Raw genomic sequence first — 18,679 nt, forward strand, 5'->3', positions numbered from 1 at the left:
CGACTTTGGCATTAACATTAATATGCAAAAAGCAGCAAAACCGTGCTGCTTTTTAGCTTCTGGAAAATCCAGAAGTTAAAAAGTGGAACAATCTTGCCACTTTTTTCACAGGTTAATGCCAAAGTGCCTCAACATTTCTGAAAACAATCCCATTCTTGCAGGATATTCACGGGATTTTAACCCCGTTTATGTATGGAATTTGGGCACTCTGCCTCCCGTGTGATAAACTCCTATGTCCAGGAAAGAGAACCAGGTCTCTTCGAAAGATTTACAAAATGCTAGTTTTTTAGATCTTTTGATCTTGCAATCAGCTTTTCCATTAACAGTACATCCCATACATGATGCTATCAGTTTTCTATGGAGAAATTACCAGTTTTCCCATTTTTAGCAATTTCAATCCTGGTTGCTGCCATCAAAAAAACAAAACTGATTAATGTTTCATGTTTCAATTTTCTGTTTACATTCAAAAAGGATGAAAGCAATAAAAGACTTGTACAAGGTGAGATGTCCTGTTTTGTAATTTCTGAGATTACTAAAATAACCTCCAACCAGAATTGCCTGACTATATTCCATCCATATTCTACCGGGATTATTGTCACCATCTGAATTGGATTGTCTCTGGAAAAAAATGGTTGGAACGTATGTTTTTGATTTCTGCCTCTTGTGTGGTCCTGAGGAAGAGCTGAACAGCAGCAATATGTACAGTATGTGCCGTTTTAAATGGGACGCTACTGTTTCTTTCATATATCCAGACCGCCCTGTCGTTTTAATATAAATGTCAATTTTGTCCTGCTTTCAAGAATAAATGTCCTGCTATCTTGCAAAAATGGTTTGAAGACCCCTGTTTGAAACTGTGGTTGTCAAAAAAAGAAGAAGAAAAGTGTCCTGGGGTGTGAGATGTTTTAGGATAAAATGTTGAAAGAGCAAAATTTGTTGTGTAAAATCACTTCATCGGAGGAATATTCATGGTATGCTAATCATGAAATGCTGTCCCCCTCTAAAATTTTGCATGAGTTTTGTCACTGAAGAATAATTGTTAGCTCAATATGTTCATGTAATAAAACCTTTGTTAGAGTCTTATGTTTTCATGAATATGGAATATTACATAGCCCTGTTCCATTTTTGTCTTCCCAATGTCCCGTTTTTGTCTCAACAAAGTATAGTCTGCCTCCACTACCCCAATATTTTGCATTGATTTTTAAGGACAGGGCAAGGGTTCCCAGGTGACATACCGAACCTTAGAGGAGTCCATGCTACCACCCCAAGGAACAAATAAATGGTTTACCTTGCAGTGTTGCCAACAAGCCTCAAAGATATTCCCCAGAATGTTTTACCAAAATCCAAAAGAATTCTCCAATATTTACCAGAATATTCAGCCAAAATCCCCAGAAAGAAATTAATTAAATTCCCCGGATTCTGGGGAATACCTCGGAAATTGGCAAGGCTGTTACCTTGATTTACTCAGATGCTGCTTCCTTCCAACATTTAACTGGAAGTCTCTTCCAAAAACAGGCTCTGGCTGGGAGAGGTGTATTTATGCAATGGAGGACAAGCAGCTGTATTTGCTATAGATTAAAGACAGAGAGATCAACAATGCTGTATATTAAAATCTCAATAAAGGGGGGAAACCTTCTCAGATGGCTTTTGTTGTGTCTCCAACCAATGGCAGATGATAATGGCAGTCATCTATTGAATGATCTACATCAAACATGAAGCACTTTCTGTCAATAAATTCACATTCAATCTGTTCTCGGTTTCTGGTTTAGCCTGTGTGTGAAAGGTTTTATTTTTATTGATTTGATTATTTGTATGTACACTGCTGTGTACATTTACAGTGCTATAGAAATAAACAACAACAACAACAACAACAACAATAATAATAATAATAATTCATCCCAGTCAGAAAGTAGTGGAAGAAGGCACAACATGAAAACCAAAGTCTTCTTTCAGGTCCCTAGTTCATTTATTTATTTCTAAAATTAATACTTGATATAGTAGTATCCCAAACGCTTGCTATACTTCTTGATATATACTGTAATGCTTGATATAGTAGTATCTCAAACCACGCACAGTGTTAAACGTTTCAAATTATTATTATTAGTAGTAGTAGTAGTAGTAGTATTTCTTACCTGCCTCTCCCCATGGAACAACAACAATTAACAAATATACAGCATCAGTTAAAATACATCTGTTAAAATATACATCAATTTAAAAGGGCAAATAAGACATGCACATATTAAAAGAATCCACCTTGAAAGTTTATATTGATAATATTATCATATTATCAGAAACAGCGTAAAGCAACATTAAGCAAGTAGCAGTTTATTATGTATTAAATTTTAAATTTGTTTTTAAGACATTTAATATTGTTTGATTTCTTTTTATATATGCTGAGAGGGATTTTATTCTGTCAAGAGAATGAAAGAGAGAGAGTGAAAATTAGATCTAGGGCTCCAAAAAGAGAATTTTAATGCCCTAGTTGTTTTTATTGCATAAAAACATCCCCACACACTTATAAAATTTCTAGTTTATTTACTTTGACTTAAAACTGTTTTAAAACAACTGTAATAGAGAAAACACAGCAGACGTGATCAGGCTTATGTGAACAGGTATGTTTCCAGGAGATGTTTAAAATGGAATAACCTCCAGCTTTGCGGGCCATTGATGGGATATTTATGCATTAATAAATACACTTTTTGCGAGTGATTGATTTATTTCTGTTTTTTTTCTTTCTTCTTTTTTTCCGCTCACGTCTTTTACTTTTCATTTTTTTAAATTTTATTTTATATGTCTCTATTCTGCTATTGGATTGTATTACTGTACAACGTACTCTTTTTTACGTACATGTTCTATCTATGTATAAATCTTTGGATTCCCAGGAAATAAAAAAAAATCTTTCGTAACCCGGAACAGTTTTTTTAAATCTAACTTTTTCGTAACCCGGAAATTTCGTAACGCGGTCAATTCGTATCCCGGGGTACCACTGTATAATATCTGAAAAAAATAAAATCTGAAAAAAAAATAAAAAATAAATAAAATAAATAAAATAAAAAAATCTGAAAAATAATGAGATAATTCATGTAATCACGGTATATTATTTTTATCTTATGATTTATTTGATTGTACACTCTTGGAAGGTTATGTTTTGATTTTATGATGTCTGTAAAGCGCCATGTAGATTTATAGCACAATATAGATATAATAATAATATAAAAATAAATGAAATAAATAAATAAACAGACTTTTCTAAGAAGGAATATAGGGAGGCCACGTTAAATTGTTGTATTTGTCTGTCTAACTTTGGTCTAATCTGCATTACATCAAGCTAAGCAGGGGCCAGCCCTGGTTAGTACTTGTATGGGAGATGGCCAGTGGATACCAAGGGCTGTGTAAGCTATATTTCAGAGGATGGGACTAGAAAACTTTATGAAATGAATGGGGTTGCCATAAGTCGACATGAGGCTTGAAGGCACACACACCAGGCCTGTTTCTGGCTACACAATCCTGCTGGGACCCAAGTGTAGGTAGGGTTGCCATATCCCGCCGGGGGGCGGGACAATCCCGGTTTGGGTGGTGCCAACCCGGTCCCGGTCCGGTTTGGCGCCCAAACCGGGACGGCCCCGCCCACCGCGGCCACCTCAGGCCCTGCGGCGGCTCCAAGGCCTTGCTGAGGCCTGGGAAGGCTCTCCGCGGTTGGAGCTCCAGCCGCGGAGACGCTCCCTCCCGGGCCCCAGCGAGGCCTTCGAGGCGGCTCTGCGGTCGGAGCTCCAGCCGCGGGGTCCTCCAAGGCCTGCGCGAGGCCAGGGAGGAGGAGGAGGCCGCTTCCCCTCGTGGCGATTGCCGCGATGAGGGGCGGCCCCCGCCTCCTTCCCGGCCTGGGAGCCGGCCGAGGCTTCTTCCCAGGCCGGGAGGAGGAGGAGGCCGCTTCCCCTCGTGGCGATCGCCGCGATGAGGGACGGCCCCCGCCTCCTTCCCGGCCTGGGAGCCAGGCCCAGGCTTCCTCCTAAGCCGGGGAGGAAGCGGAGACTGCTCTCATCGCGGCGATCGCCGCGATGAGGAGCGGCCTCTGCCTCCTTCCCGGCCTGGGAGCAGGCCTAGGCTCCCTCCCAGGCCGGGAGGAGGAGGAGGAAGCCTGGCACCGCGGCGATCGCCGCGATGCCAAGCTTCCCCGCGCCCTTCCCGGCCTGGGAGCCGGCCTAGGCTCCCTCCCAGGCCGGGAGGAGGAGGAGGAAGCCTGGCACCGTGGCGATCGCCGCGATGCCAAGCTTCCCCGCGCCCTTCCCGGCCTGGGAGCCGGCCTAGGCTCCCTCCCAGGCCGGGAGGAGGAGGAGGAGGACAAGGTTTAAAAATCTAGGACTTTTTTTTTTAATTTCCTAGCCAGGAAATTTAAAAAAAAATGTCCTACATTTTCAAACCTTGTCCTACATTTGTCCCGGTTTGGAGGTCCTCCATTATTGCAACCCTAAGTGTAGGCCTCAGGCTCTTGTCACAATCACACAACAGCTCAGCCACTGAACAAAACGTTGCCGTGTGAAGGCATAAGATGGTGGTGAGAGAGCGACTGCTATCTCCTTCATGGCTTTTTTCTGCCTGGGTCTTTTTATCTCCCCCCCCCCCCTTTCTCTGCAACTGTCTATGCTCTTCTTGTTTTTGTTTTCTGAGTTCCCAGAATCTCCTCAGGATGCAGCCGCACCACAGAATTAAGCCACTTTGACGCCACTTTTAACGGCCCTGGGATTTATGGGTTTTGGTGAGGAGGCATGAGAGCTCTTGGATAGACCAGGCTGATTGCCTCAACAAACTACAAATCCTGACACTCTGTAGCAGTTAAAGTGGTGCCAAACTGGTTTAATTCCACAGTGTGGATGCTACACCCTCAGTCTCCTTTTTAAAAAATGCTTAATTTTCAGCCTAAGATGGAAGGAAAGCTGTGCTCTGTCAGGAATATGTCAGGCAGCCCCCCTGCATATGGTTTAGGTGTTGTGTGTGTGTGTGTGTATACACACACACACACTCATCCCGCCATATTTGCGGATTTGATTATTCATGGATTTGACTCGTATGCTCTCTCTAGGAATATCTAAGTCCTCCAGTGCAACTCTATGGTCAATGTTTGGCGGACATTGACCATAGAGTTGCAGTGGAGGACCTACAGATTCCTAGAGAGGTGTCCTCTCAGGTAAAAACATGGGTTTTTTTGTTATTTGCGGTTTCTCCATATTCCCAGGGGTCACAATTCAAAAGGGATGTTGAGAGGTTGGAGTGTGTCCAGACTGAGGAGGGCAACCAAAATGGTCAAAGGTCTGGAAACTATCCCTTATGTGGAAGGACTCAAGAGAGCTGGGGGTGTTTAACCTGGAGAACAGACGGTTAGGAGCTGGATATGACCCAGATCCAGAACAATGGATGGAAGCTCCAGGAAAAGAGATTCCACCTCAACATTAGGAGGAATTTCCTGACAGTAAGGGCTGTTCGACAGTGGAACACACTCCTTCCTCGAAGTGTAGCGGAGTCTCCTTCCTTGGAAGTCTTTAAACAGAGGCTGGATGGCCATCTGTCAGCTATGCTTTGATTGAGAGTTCCTGCATGGCAGAATGGGGTTGGTCTGGGTGGCCCTTGTGGTCTCTTCCACCTCTATGATTCTATGATACATCAGCCTAATGTTGCAGAGAGGATAAAAAAGCAAACCACCAACAAGTCCAAGTAACGAGGAAAATATATGCACTCACATGTTACAAGGCAGTGCTCTTTCCTTGAGATTTCTTGCCCTTGGCCTCAGAACTGCAGAAGGCCTTGAGATCTGAAAATCCTACCTGATGCTTGGGAGGTGATATTTGGTTAGACTGAGAGCTGTATGTTATGCTCATATGACATTTTCCTGCTGGATTGGGATATAAATTCATGGGTTCTGGAATGAAGAACAGTAAATGAAGTATGGCGACTTTGTTTTTTTAAACAGGTTTATTGAGTCAACGTAAGTGTGACTGATATTGTCTGGTACAAGGCTACGTAACTGAACACAGCTGAAGGAACTAAATACTGCCAAAGAAATAGGACGGTGACTTGAAGCTTCCCACATCCTTCGCCCTTATGGCAAGCTACCAGATACTTAAATGGTGCTTCTATCTGGCCTGCCTCGTCCACTTTGTCATTCTTTTCAGGTAATGGAAATATAATCTTTCAAAACCTCAGAAGCTAGAAAAGTAAAACAGATTAACTTTATCAAGTGTACATTGTAGGGATGTTACATAGTACATTGAAAAGAAATCCAATTTCCCCCCAAGAGAAGAACCCAAAAGAATAATTGGACTTTTAAGGCAATCTGTTAACTCCCTAGTAAGGGGAACAGTCACTGGAAATCAGCTGAGTGGAATTTCAGTATCTCAGTGACATTTCTGTCTTGAAACTATATGGAGTCTTACTGCATCTGAGGAAGTAGACCAACAAGTCTGCGAAAGCTTATGGTACAACTTCTTTTGCACAGTTAGTCTCAAAGGTGCTTCAAGGTCCCTTTGCTCTAAACATGGTCACAGCTACCCATTTATTCCCATATTTTACAGTAGGTTTGCTCCCTGTGCAAACACTGAAATAATCCAAAATCATTGAATTTGAACCTCTGAAGTATCAGGCTATTGAGAGAAGAAGGATTCCCTAAAGATACTTGGCTGTTGTCACGGTGGGCTTTTGTCTGAATATGGAAGGCCACTTGGAAAAAAAGCATTTACTGGTTGGAAGACTAATTTGAGAAGACAAATGAAGATGGTCCTGACTTTCAGGTTGGAGAAAGGAATGGATCCACAAGGCAGGAACTTTTTGTCTGCTCTGTTTTCTGAAGAAGAAATACCTGGTCTATTCCCACAGACAACTTGCTCTTAAGATGCTCCTTAAGAAACAGTTTAAGAGTGCATATTTATTGATGTCCAATACTTCTGCCCTAACTTTCAACAACATGTTTTATAACAGTTGTAAAAACATGAATATACAGTCAAATTATAGCAATAACATGTAAAACCAGAGAACAAGGGAAATAAGAGTAAGAACTCAAATTGCCAATGATTGTATTTCATAATAGAAGAAATTGCATGCAATTTCACAAGTTGTATCTGGGAAGCAACGTCCCCTTGGAGAAATGTTATTATGGCTTTTTGGTTGTGTATATGTCTGTGAGAGAGCATGTATATGCATGTGCACTGTGTTTCACTCTCTCCTTTTTCTTAGACATGTCCGCTTTCACTGGAAAACAGGCTATTGGCATTGGAAAAATGAATTATCAAGGCAGGACAAGATAAGACTAAAACATTTGCTGCTCACACGGAGATATCCTTGGGAACCCAATGCCATAGAAGTGGCTCGATACAGGTAATAGCACTATTCTCTTATCTGTTCAAAAGCATACATAGATGAACTGGAACCAAAAATATACTGTTTATACCCCATTACAAGACCTTAATGTGTCCATATAAGTACAGTCGCACAGCAAAAGCTGTTTTTTCTACTTTAATAAATAAGCTTAGAAACAATAATAGACAGCAGTATTAAAATTGAACAAAAATTCAACTCAAAGCCATACAAACCCTCCTACCAAAACAACAACAAAACAGGCAGCGAAAAACAGATGTTTCTTCCTCTCTTCAAGAAGAATGTTCAACAAAAATGAAACAATTATTATCATCGTCCGGCTTTTGGCTATCGTTATTCAAAGTGCAAATAATATTTCCTAATGGTTAGAGCTGAAATGTTGAATGGGCTGATGCAGCATGAACAGTCTCTCCTGGCTGTGCAAAGCTTTAAAGATTTGAAAAAGTGGAGAGAAGCAAAATTACAGTGGGATAGCAGTGTCTTTGCAGTGGCAAGGTTGTCTGCAAGATATTCGTATCATTCCTTGTGGTATTAACACTAATCTAGTGTAAGGGAAATATGAGCAAAGCTTTTCCCTTCCGGGAAGGTTCTTGGAGTGCCCAGCAACAAAGGAGACTCAGAGTTCGAGATGTGGTCCAGAGTAAGACACAGGTTTATTTCACCGATCGGGGCTGGCAGCTCACCAAGAAGGTGAATCCAAAACTGCCGCGCCTTGCTTAGTATCTTTCACATTCTTATACATTTTCCTACTTCTCTATATCCTAGCATAAGCCAATTACAAAAGCAAGAACAGCCCACTACCTAATAAGGGTGCAAGGTTCAAAAATTCATGAGTTAGGCTTGAAGTTACTAGCAAGGAGTTTCTTCAGCCGTTGCCTTGCGAAGGAAGCTAATTAACGAAATAGGATTGCGGTCAGGCTCTCTTACAGGAAAGAGCAAAGTGCAGCTTCAATTGCTTAAGCAGAGCTTGTCTGTGGCAAGCTTTGTCCCGGTTTCTTCATACAAATGAATAACATGAACATAGCTATTTCATATTTATAAACTTCAAACCTCTCACTAGGAACTATCCCCTTGCAGGGCAGAACTAGAGCAATGCTGCAATGCTTCCTTCCAGTTAGTCCTAACCAAGGAAAACACACCTCTAGGATCAAATATTAGCTATTTGGAGGAAAATATCAAAATAGCTGTGGAAGCTGAGCTCATAAAGCTGCTGCCAGAGGTGAGTGGAAAAAATATTATTATAAACTATAAATATATACAGGTATTTCCTTTTGGGGATTTGTTTTGCATTGTTTTTGGATGTGGTGGGGAACTAATTTGAAATGGCAAAGGAACAAGCATTAGGGGAAGGATTTCACCTAAGTGGTAGCACATACATATTGTAATGCAAAAGGTCTCAGGATCAATCCTTGGCACTGCAATTTAAGCAGAGGTGAGGAATCTCATGGCATGGGGCTGAACCCAGTCCTCGTGGCATCCCAATCCAGCCCTCTTGGATTTTCCACAGGGCCATACTGTCTTCCCAGATGGTCATACTGCCTTCCTGATCCCATGACATCATCATATGATGGTTTCCAACTTTTATATATGACTTTCCTCAGGCCAACTAGAATGTTTCTTCTATGGCTTAGATACTGGCTAAGCAACAGTATACGATACTTGGGGGCCTTGTAGCCTTTGATCTTGCTCATCACTAAAATTTGTCTCCTAAGAACTTCTTTAAAATTGAATTTGGCCCTTGAACGGGAATATATTTCCAATCTTGAAATAAATGATTTCAGTTAGCAGAGCTGGAAAAGCACTGTGCCTGAGATCCTAGAGGACTGCTATCAGCTGGAGTAACATACTGTCCTAAATAGACCAATGGTCTGAATAAGATAGTTTAATATGTACTTAAGAGAGCACATTCATTTGGCCAACTGAATCAATAATACACCAATAATGGCCATACTAGGTTTACATAACTTACCTTTCAGGTATCTGCCCTAACAACATCAGCATCAGATGATACTGAAACAGGGTTTGATTTTCTAACAGTAATCAAAATACTTAGTCTCTTTTACTAGAATAAATCTGTCACCCTACCTGTATGAAGCTGGTTTTATAGAATCTAGGACAGTGTGGCTTATAGAATCATAGAACCATAAAGTTTGAAGGGGACTCATAAGGCATCAAATCCAGTTCCTTGTTCAGTGCAGGAACTTGGTGCACTGAATTGAATCTAATGTACTACATCCAAATCCATAATAAAATAGCAACACAAAACAGATTCATACAAAGATAGGCTATCTTTGCAATGTTAGAATTATTAATTCTGGTATAATCATCACTGGATTAACTTTTTTTCTGTAAATCTTAAATATATCTTTTGTACATTTAATTTTTTTAAAACAAATATTTTCAATTCTGTTCCCATGCCTCAAAAAAATCTAGACATCACCCTTCTCACAGTCTCATTACAAGAACTGTGCGGTGGTGGGCAATGGTGGAACCTTGCGAAACAGCAATTGTGGACATGAGATTGACCAGGCAGATCTAGTAGTCAGGTAACTCTTTCTTTGAAGGTAACAGTCTACATTTCAAGTACACAAGGCAGGAGGATCTCAAGTGGAGGACCTGGGTATCACCACGTCCTTATTGTGTATATATCAGCAAGCCTTGTGCTTGAAAACTGAAGTTGTTTTTACTCTGTCAGACCATCATTCCATGTTGGCCAATATTGTCAATGTAGATTAACACACTCCAGGATTTAGAGTAGTTTTCCACCCCTCCCTGCAAGTCCAAAAGATTGAACCTGGGAACTCCTGTGTGAGAAGTACATGTTGTAGTACTGAGTAGTGAACAAATAATTTCCCAATTAGGCTCGAAATTTGCAGTTCCCAAATTTCCCAAATGGAGTTCTCTTCTGGTAGCTTGAGGACTTGAAAGGAGTTCAGCCTTCTCTTTTGCCTCTATTGCCATGCTGCTTCTGTCTAGCGATTCAAGTCCTGTAATATCAAGGATCTTTGGAGGCAGAGGGCTCCTTATCATACTTAGGTAAGGGTGCTTGAACTTGTCTTCACTGGATGAGTCCTCTAATAGGGATATGACACCACAGGGTCCAAATTGTATTAAGGGCTGACCTCAAAACTGTGCATTCTCTATTTGAGGCAGAAGAACCTTGACAGAATAGTATGATCCACCTTAAATTAAAGGGGCAAGGAAGAAGTTTTATTGATATTTTCTAATTTGGAAAACTGCAGCTTTGCAAAGGGTTGAGGCAAGCATTGTTTATGTGTGTTATGAAAAAAAGCAAAGAAGGAAGGAAGGAAGGAAGGAAGGAAGGAAGGAAGGAAGGAAGGGATCACAATTCAGTGCTGCAAAGTTGCCACCCTGGAAGGCAAAAAACATAGTCTCCATGTTACTGAAAACAGAAAGAGAAAATTGGAAAAGCTTTAAAACCTCAAGAGCAAATCTTGATTTTACTTACAGAGCCCAAAATACCACATACCTGACAGCTGACACTGACTTTGATGCATTTTTTCCACTCTTGTCTTCCCAATCCAGGTTCAACCTGCCTCCCATGAACTTCTCTGAAGATGTGGGAACCAAGACAAGTTTGATTACCATTAACCCCAGCATCCTTAAAAATAAGTAAGGGGATTTCTAACTCTACATCAGGTGTATTGGCTCATTCGGATGATAAGAGTGATGTATGATTAACATTATCAACTAAAAGCCCTGTCACATTGCACAATTATAACACCATGATTTCACTTTAACTGCTATGGTACCATCCTATGGAATCATGAGATTTGTAGTTCAGGGAGAGGTATTTAAAATTCTCAGCCAGAGAGTTGTAGTGCTTCACCAAACTTCAAACCCTAGGATTCCTTAAGATATGGTAGTTAAATTGGAATCTTAGTGCTATAAGGACCACAGAAATTTGAACCAGAGGTTCATGCACCACCATCCCAAAACAGGTATGCACAGATCGCCTCCACCATTTACCTCTCACTAAAACTCTCAGCCCCAGGGGAAGGCAATGGAAAACCTCCTCTGAACAAATCTTGCCAAGAAAACCCCATGATAGGCCCACCTTAGGATCACCATAAGTTGGAAACCACTTGAAGGCACACAACAACAAAAACACTCTGCATTCAGATCTGAGGCATCCCTATATACAGTATCAACCAGACCCAGCATTATCTGCTCTCACTAACACTAGCTCTTTAGGAGTTCAGGGCCATTCCCATTAGCTATTAACTGAGCCTTTGAAACTTGAGATAGCAAAGGATTGAACTTTTTGCACACAAAGCATCTGTTCAGTCACCAAGCTATTGTCTTTCTCTCAAAAAGCTGGCATACAGTTCAGCTTTAAACAGTTATTTCTTTGAACATGCATCCCTTGTCATTCATTTCCCTCTGCATACCAGAAACACAGGTTTTCTGTTAACAACTAGTTGGAAGAGGGGCAGAACCAATCTAGTAGAGTGAGTCTGCATGACAGAATAACTTTAGCTCAGTGAGCATCAAGCTTTCATCTCTCCAGCCCCAGTCTCAACAGCCATGGAGCCACTTTATTGATTTACATCATAAGCCTTTCCCCCTTCATTTACTGAATGCAAGCCTCTTTTCACTCTTCCTTCAGATTCCATCACTTGCTGGCTGAGCAGAAACCCTTTGCAGATGCTTTGGGCCTTTACAGAGATGCCCTCATCTTCCTTCCCATCTTCACACATTCTCATAGCAGTGATGTGGGCTACCGTGCTATGCATACAATAGAGAGATTTGGGCTGGCACAGAAGGCTTTCTTCCTGAACCCACAGTACCAGGCTAACCTAAAGAACTACTGGAGGAATAAAAACTTGCAGCCAAATCGTTTCTCTTCTGGCTTCATATTCCTTAGCATGGCTTTGGAGTTCTGTCAGCGCATCACCCTCTATGGCTTCTGGCCCTTCCTGCACGACCTGGACAATCAGCCCATCCCTCACCACTACTATGACAACAAGTTGCCCGATGATAATGTACATGACATGCCCATTGAATTCTCCCTTTATCTTCACATGTATGCACAGAATGTGTTGCTTTTACAATATGGAAAATGTCAATAAGGGTCAGGAAATGGAGGGGGTCACATGACCCAATGGCAAACTGAGCAATGGGTTTTCATTACAATGCCAGGCATGTGAGGGGTTTTTTTTCCCACCTGAAAAATGTGTAAATGTTTTTGGAGAGGTTTGGGGAAGGTTGGAATTTAGGGGTTCACACATGCTCTTTCCTTGAATTAGACTCACCAGCAAGTATCTTGTTCCTGAGACTGTTCATATAAATTGGGTGACTTTTTGCAAGACACATAAAGAGCATAAATGTCCTTCTAGTAGGAGACTATTTTGTCTGCATCTTGACTATGGCTGAAGCTAGCTAGCTCAGGACACTTGAGAGAATCTTCTCCAATTGCTCAACCAAAGCTGTTTTTTCCTGGGGAGGTCCAATAGGTCCTCTAGTTATATTGTTATTACCGAAACAAGCTTCCAAAAATGCTTGATAAGAGTTATCTGAATAGTACAATTGGTTTTTCTCTAGTGCTAATATCTCTTTGCTTTCTTCTTGCTTCTTATATTGTAAAATATTGTGATTATTCTCATTTCATTGTGGAAAAATAGAATACCGATTGACTCAAATAAATAGTGTGGTCCACTAAATGTTTGACTTCAGTGTCCATTTGCTCTAGGCAGAATAGCCATTGGTGGCTAGTCTTTTAGCAGCAGTGCCACTAAGAGCCCTCTCCTGTTTTCTAGCTGAATTGTAAATGGTAATGCCTAGACACCCCAAAAGGAAAGCTTCTGTAACACTCATTTCTCCTCTTTCACCTCCAAATCTTATTAGGACCCTTTCCTGCCATACTACTTGGAACTTTTTAAACTGCAGGAATGTAAGTAGTAATTCCCTAGGACAGGCCTCTCCTGTTTTTCCATTGCATTAGGAAACCTAGAGTCTTACAACAAAAGAAAATAAAGCAGAAACAGAGCCAGAGAGTAGTGGCTTTCTCTGTGCTGTTTCAGCCACCCACGTGGTCAGTTTTGGATTTTGGAATATTTCAGATTTTGGAATTGCATGACATCGTTCTTTTTACGCAGAAGATAGTTGTAAAAGTGTGTCCTTTCTCTAGCTGGACAACAAAAGACACATTTTTACAACTTCCTATAGGAGTGTGCAGTTCTAACTGCTAGTCCAAGGTTGACTAACTGTGGGTAGATTACTTTGAGAGCATCTTCACACAAAGACACCAACCTGTCACAAGTCACGATAACCTTTGCACACTGATTTCGCAGTCGGATGCAGTGAATGTAGCATGGATCCAGTCTAATATCATTATATAAAAAAAGACCCCACACCATTTATTCAGGGCTAAAGAAAGAACCTTATATGAAGTGGAACTCTTAAACCTCAAAACAAATCCCAAACCATTGAGAGCAATATGATGCATCTAATATCTGTTGCCTCAGCCCACCTCCTTCTAGAAGTCTGTTTCCAAAACCCCATGAAAAAGTGGCCAAGCCTTTTTCTGATCTGCTTGCAAAGATGCAGTGGTTATTTTGTTCCTTGGCTTGATGCACCAAAAATTCTTTTTGTTTCTCTTTTTAAAGAAATTGGGGCATTAAGATTTTTTTTTGAGGTTGTGTTATAGTAGTCACTTTGTTATAGAAAGCATACCGTACTTCAAATTGTAATCCTATTACACTTTTGAATACAGATTAAGTTTCCCTTATCTGAAATGCTCTCTTATTCTAAATCTGAAATGGGACCAGAAGTGTTTTGGATTTCAGAGTTTTTTTGGATATTGGAATATTTGCATATACATAATGAAATATCTTGGAGATGGGACCCAAGTCTAATTGTGAAAATCATTTATGGTCCAAAACACACTGCAGAAATAATCCAATTTGAGACTGCTTTAACTGTCCTGGCTCAGTACTAGGAAATCCTGGGACTTGTAGTTTATTGTGGCACCACAGCTCTCAGGCAGAGCAGGCTAAATGTCTCACAAAACTACAGTTCCCAGAATTCCCTAGCATTGAGCCAGGGCAGGTCTCAAACTGGATTATTATCTCAAACTGGATTATTTCTGCAGTGTGTTTTGGACCAATGTTTCATATACACCTTATACACGTAACCTGAAGGTAATTTTATACACAATATTTTAAATAATGTTGTGCATGAAACAAAGTTTGTGTACACTGAACCATCCAAAAGTGAAGATGTCACTATTTCAGCCACCCATGTGGACAGTTTTGGGTTTTGGAATATTTTCGATTTTGGAATTCTGGATAAGGAAGACTTATTTTCAGAAGAATCATTCTAGAAAAAAACAAGATTGTATTGTAATTTTTATGCTTTGATCACATTACCTTTGCACTTGTCTTGATTTTTATAATTGTCGCATCCTGAACTGAAACCAGATGTCTTCATTTTTCTTACTTTGCCACTTTCAGGAGAACATTTTTTTTCTAGTGCAGGCAAGAGATTCAAGACAAATATGGAAACAAAGCCAAATAGCTAACATCAGATCAAGTTACGTAGGAAAATGACCACTATGTTGAATCATTATTTGTTTAACATTTTTGGAAAATTTTTGTGACAATTCTCAAGTGTCGCAACCAGGAACTTCACCTTTGCCAAGATCTCTAATTCAAGGTCTCCTGCCTTACTTTCCCAGTTTGGTGCTCAAGACCATTTGCAGGGAGGAGTTAAACTGTGCATTCACACTAACATGCATACTTGAGCTGAAACACGCGTCATAACCAACACAAAAGGGAAGAGAGATTTTCCAGAAGTATTGTGGGTATATAGAAGATTCAAGCCCTGATTTTAATAAAGTATGTAGCAAGTGATTTTCAAATGGCTACAATCTGCTGCAGAAAAACAAAGGTTCATGTGGCATCTTTAGAGCTTATACTTTTTATAACTACAACACCCAGAATCCAGACACTTGGCTGGAGGATCTTTAAGACTCATAGGATATTCTTATGGGTTTTTTTAACAGCATGAACCTTTGTGGTTTTGTGGGCTATAATCTGTTCCATCCAAACCATTAACTATATATAATCTTAGGGCCCCCTTTCACAATTCACAATTATAGCACTATGATTCCACCAAGTACCATGATAATATCCTATGAAATCTTGGAATTTTCAGTTTTAGAGAAGGGCACTTAGAATTATCTGCCAAGGCACTCAAGTGCCTCACCAAACTACAAATCCCCAGATTCTATAGGATGCACCAATGGCAGTTAAAGTGGAATCATAATGCTATAACTGTGTTGTGTCAGCGACAGAGAGTGGTCAGAGGAGACCTCTACCTTTGCCCTGAAGTTCTGATGCCAATGTAGCAGAAAATTTCACAAAAACTAAGGGATAAATGGTCAGACCTGTTCTAATTACATCAATCTTTCATACCAGGAAAATAAACCTTTCATCCCATCTGTAATTTTGGCGTCTACCCCACGAATTCCTGTCTTGCATTTGTACCATCTAAGGATGGAGAAAGTATGGCCCACGGGACACATGCGACCTCTGAATCCCATTGTTGCTGCCCCTGAAACTCCAACCAGTGCCCTCAACACCCCAATTTTTAAAACATTGGCACAGTTTTTGAGCATTTTCACCCCAAAACAATCTCTCCAAACTTGCTAAAACACTCCTGGCCCCACCCAGTTATTTTCCCAGTACCTCCAAATATCTCAATCTTTTTAGAGCCCTTCTCGTAATGGCAACCCAAGTGATGCAAAAATATTTGCAATCTCAATTTTGGGAAGGCTCCGACAAAAATAGAGATTTGGGGGAGCACAGCTGGGAGGGAGTTAGTACATGGAGTCCATGAAGAGGGGGAAATTGGTCTCTGGCCCCTGTGCACTTGCCCAACCCTGATCTATAGATAGAGTGAGCAAATTTCAGCCATAGAGCTCCTGAAAGCCATTTTTGTGCTCTTCAATATCTCCAGAATGCCCACATTATTTTCTGCCTCTTCTTGTTGTGTACCTTCAAGTCATTTCTGACTTATGGTGACCCTAAGACAAATCTATCATGGGTTATTCTTGTGCGAAGTGGGTCTAGGATCTGCAAATAGGTTGCACACGTCCCTCCTTTATTTAATGCCCAAAATACCTATTTTTCAAAACCAAAAAGTGGACTTCCAAAAACTCCAAGAAGGCTGGATGTGAATTTGTTTTATGGATGTTTTGTATGCACTCCAGAGACAACTAATTTATCAGCCGTGTGATGGCATAGTGGGTAAAACTATAATAAAAAGCCGAGAAGAAGATTTATTTTCTTTTGAGATTATATTGCTAGCTGTTGTTTGTTCATAGCTGTATCAGAGCTATAGCCAACACAGCTGCCTCACTGTATAAATACACCCTTTGTCCCAGTTCAAGCTGAAGGGGCATCCGACTAAACAGTGGAAACAGCATCTACTTGAATATGGCTGTTCAAAGGATCCAAAATTGATCCAAAAAGAATGTTGATATTTCCCATACATTAAAAAAGCTCTCCTCCCCGAGTCCACAAAACAGTTCCATAATGACCTTTTCTTCTAAGGAAACCACAGCATGTAAATGTCCATCTTTCTCAGGACCAAGCAATTGTTAACTAAAGTGGCTTATACATTCGCTGCAGTTAGAGACGCAGGATTCCCATGAAAGTGGAAAAACTACAAATAACATTACTTTTTTTTTACCTGAGTGAGTGCTTCCTTAAGAATCTATTAATGATCAACATCTGCCAGAGACTGACCATAGAATTATGCAGGAGGACCTACAGTACCAGGAAAACTGTTTTCTCTAGGAATCTCTAGGTCCTCCAGTGCAACCTCTGTCAAAGTTGGCCATAGAGTCACTCTCATCCTCTCACTTTCCCTCTTTGTCCCCAGCTTACTTCAGTTATTGCACACTGATTTCAAAGTGCAAATCAAAGTGCAGGCTTAAGGTTGAACATAAAGAAAACAAAAATAATGACCATGGAGGATCTCCACAAGTTCAATTTAGATGACAAGGAAATAGAAATAGTAGAAGAGTTCCTATACCTGTAATCAAACATAGATCAGAGTGGTTACTGCAGTCAAGAAATTAGAAGACTGCTATGAAAGAACTAGAAAAGGTCCTAAAGAGCAAAGATATACAACTAAGCACGAAAGTCAGAATTGTACAAGAAATTCTATTCCCCATTACCATGTATGGATGTGAGAGCTGGACAGGAAGAAAACGGACAGGAAGAAAATAAACTCATTTATGATGTGGTGCTGGAGAAGATTGCTGAGAATACCATGGACAGCAAAAAGAACAAATAGGTGGATCCTAAAGCAGATCAAGCCTGAAATTTCCCTTTAGGCAAAAATGACTAAACTGAGGCTGTTGTACTTTGGTCCCATCATGAGAAGACATGACCCATTAGAAAAGACAATAATGGCTCAGTATAGACGGGTGTGATAGGACGCCCTCGTCATGTGCAAGGCGGTGCTTCTACACGCCCCCCGCAAGTGACAAGGGCGTCAAAATGGCAGCGCCCTGTACAGATGGGTTCCGCCATCATTATGTGCTGGACGCATAGCGTCCGCACGTTGCAGCGCCAGTATGATGTCGCGAGTGCGCATTGGCGCACTGTGACGTCATAATGGCACTGCAAGAAGAACCCGCTTTTTGCGGGTTCTTTTTGGTCCACGGGGAAGTCCCGCGGTCTGGAGGCTACTTCCCCACAGACCAAAGCTAGGTGCCGGGAGACTGTCCTTTTTGGATGTCTCTCCCAATGGCCTAAACTAGCCCAAGGAGCAAAAGTTGGGAAAAGTGGAAGGAATTAAGAAGAGAGGAAGACTACATGTTAGATGCATGGACTCAATTAAGGAGGTCACAGGTATGAATCCGCAGAAACTGGGAAGAGTAGTGGAGGATAGGGAGTCTTGGAGATGTCTCATCCACAGGTTCGCCATGAGTCAAGATCGACTTGAGTGTGGTTAACAACAACACTGTACCCCTTGCTAGATGAAGGGGGTGCAGATTTGGGTGAGTACGGTGGGTGCTGGGATTTGGTTCCAGGACACACACACACACACACACACACGGATACCAAAATCCGTGGATGCTCAAACCCCATCAAATACATTGGCAAAGTAAAATGATGTCACTTATATAAAATGTCAAAATCAATTTATATACCTTTTAAAATGTTTTTAAAACATGGATGCTGAATACATGGATACAGAATCCAAGGATACGGAGGGCTGACCGATTCTATGTTTTTAATTGTATTTTTATTTTAATATCATGAAGCTGCTCTGAATCTCAGTT

The 18,679-nt window shown here is 40.9% G+C and overlaps 2 protein-coding genes across 12 annotated transcripts in view; one reads left to right on the forward strand and one right to left on the reverse strand.

The window, feature by feature from the left end:
- The window catches only part of LOC149304054 (C-type lectin domain family 4 member D-like), a 24,386-nt gene extending 18,637 nt beyond the window's left edge, over positions 1-5,749 (reverse strand). For 2 of the 6 annotated variants that reach the window (XM_089480152.1, XM_089480154.1), the window contains exon 1: positions 1,630-2,092. The gene's annotated coding sequence lies outside the window, so the exon portion shown is untranslated. Of the gene's footprint in view, positions 1-1,451; positions 2,093-3,479; positions 3,639-5,729 lie in introns of those variants that run through there. The other 4 variants (XM_089480151.1, XM_089480149.1, XM_089480150.1 and 1 more) reach the window with 3 other exon arrangements.
- On the forward strand, positions 3,364-13,035 carry LOC149304055 (alpha-2,8-sialyltransferase 8F-like). Of its 6 annotated transcripts, none has more exons than XM_089480143.1 (7): positions 3,364-3,389; positions 5,960-6,161; positions 7,219-7,359; positions 8,437-8,578; positions 9,793-9,905; positions 10,906-10,992; positions 11,990-13,035. In XM_089480143.1, the coding sequence occupies exons 2-7, from the start codon at positions 6,091-6,093 to the stop codon at positions 12,450-12,452; spliced, it is 1,017 nt and encodes a 338-aa protein (XP_089336269.1). In that variant the 5' UTR covers positions 3,364-3,389; positions 5,960-6,090; the 3' UTR covers positions 12,453-13,035. The 6 variants fall into 6 exon arrangements, with proteins under 6 accessions (XP_089336269.1, XP_089336268.1, XP_089336266.1 ...); XM_089480142.1 differs by lacking the exon at positions 3,364-3,389 and adding an exon at positions 3,432-3,524; XM_089480140.1 differs by lacking the exon at positions 3,364-3,389 and adding an exon at positions 4,404-4,750.
- Positions 13,036-18,679: the final 5,644 nt, after the last annotated feature.

This window comes from Sceloporus occidentalis, unplaced genomic scaffold, assembly GCF_023333645.1.
Source record: "Sceloporus occidentalis isolate IW3139 unplaced genomic scaffold, rSceOcc1.0.p SCAF_14, whole genome shotgun sequence".
Taxonomy (NCBI): Eukaryota; Metazoa; Chordata; class Lepidosauria; order Squamata; family Phrynosomatidae; genus Sceloporus; species Sceloporus occidentalis.

Excerpts from the sequence above, each read along its gene's own strand:
- LOC149304055 (XM_089480143.1), top strand. The coding sequence starts at position 6,091 with ATGGCAAGCTACCAGATACTTAAATGGTGCTTCTATCTGGCCTGCCTC. Across the intron at positions 6,162-7,218 it reads CACTTTGTCATTCTTTTCAG|ACATGTCCGCTTTCACTGGA; the intron begins GTAATGGAAATA and ends CCTTTTTCTTAG. Across the intron at positions 9,906-10,905 it reads CAGGCAGATCTAGTAGTCAG|GTTCAACCTGCCTCCCATGA; the intron begins GTAACTCTTTCT and ends TTCCCAATCCAG.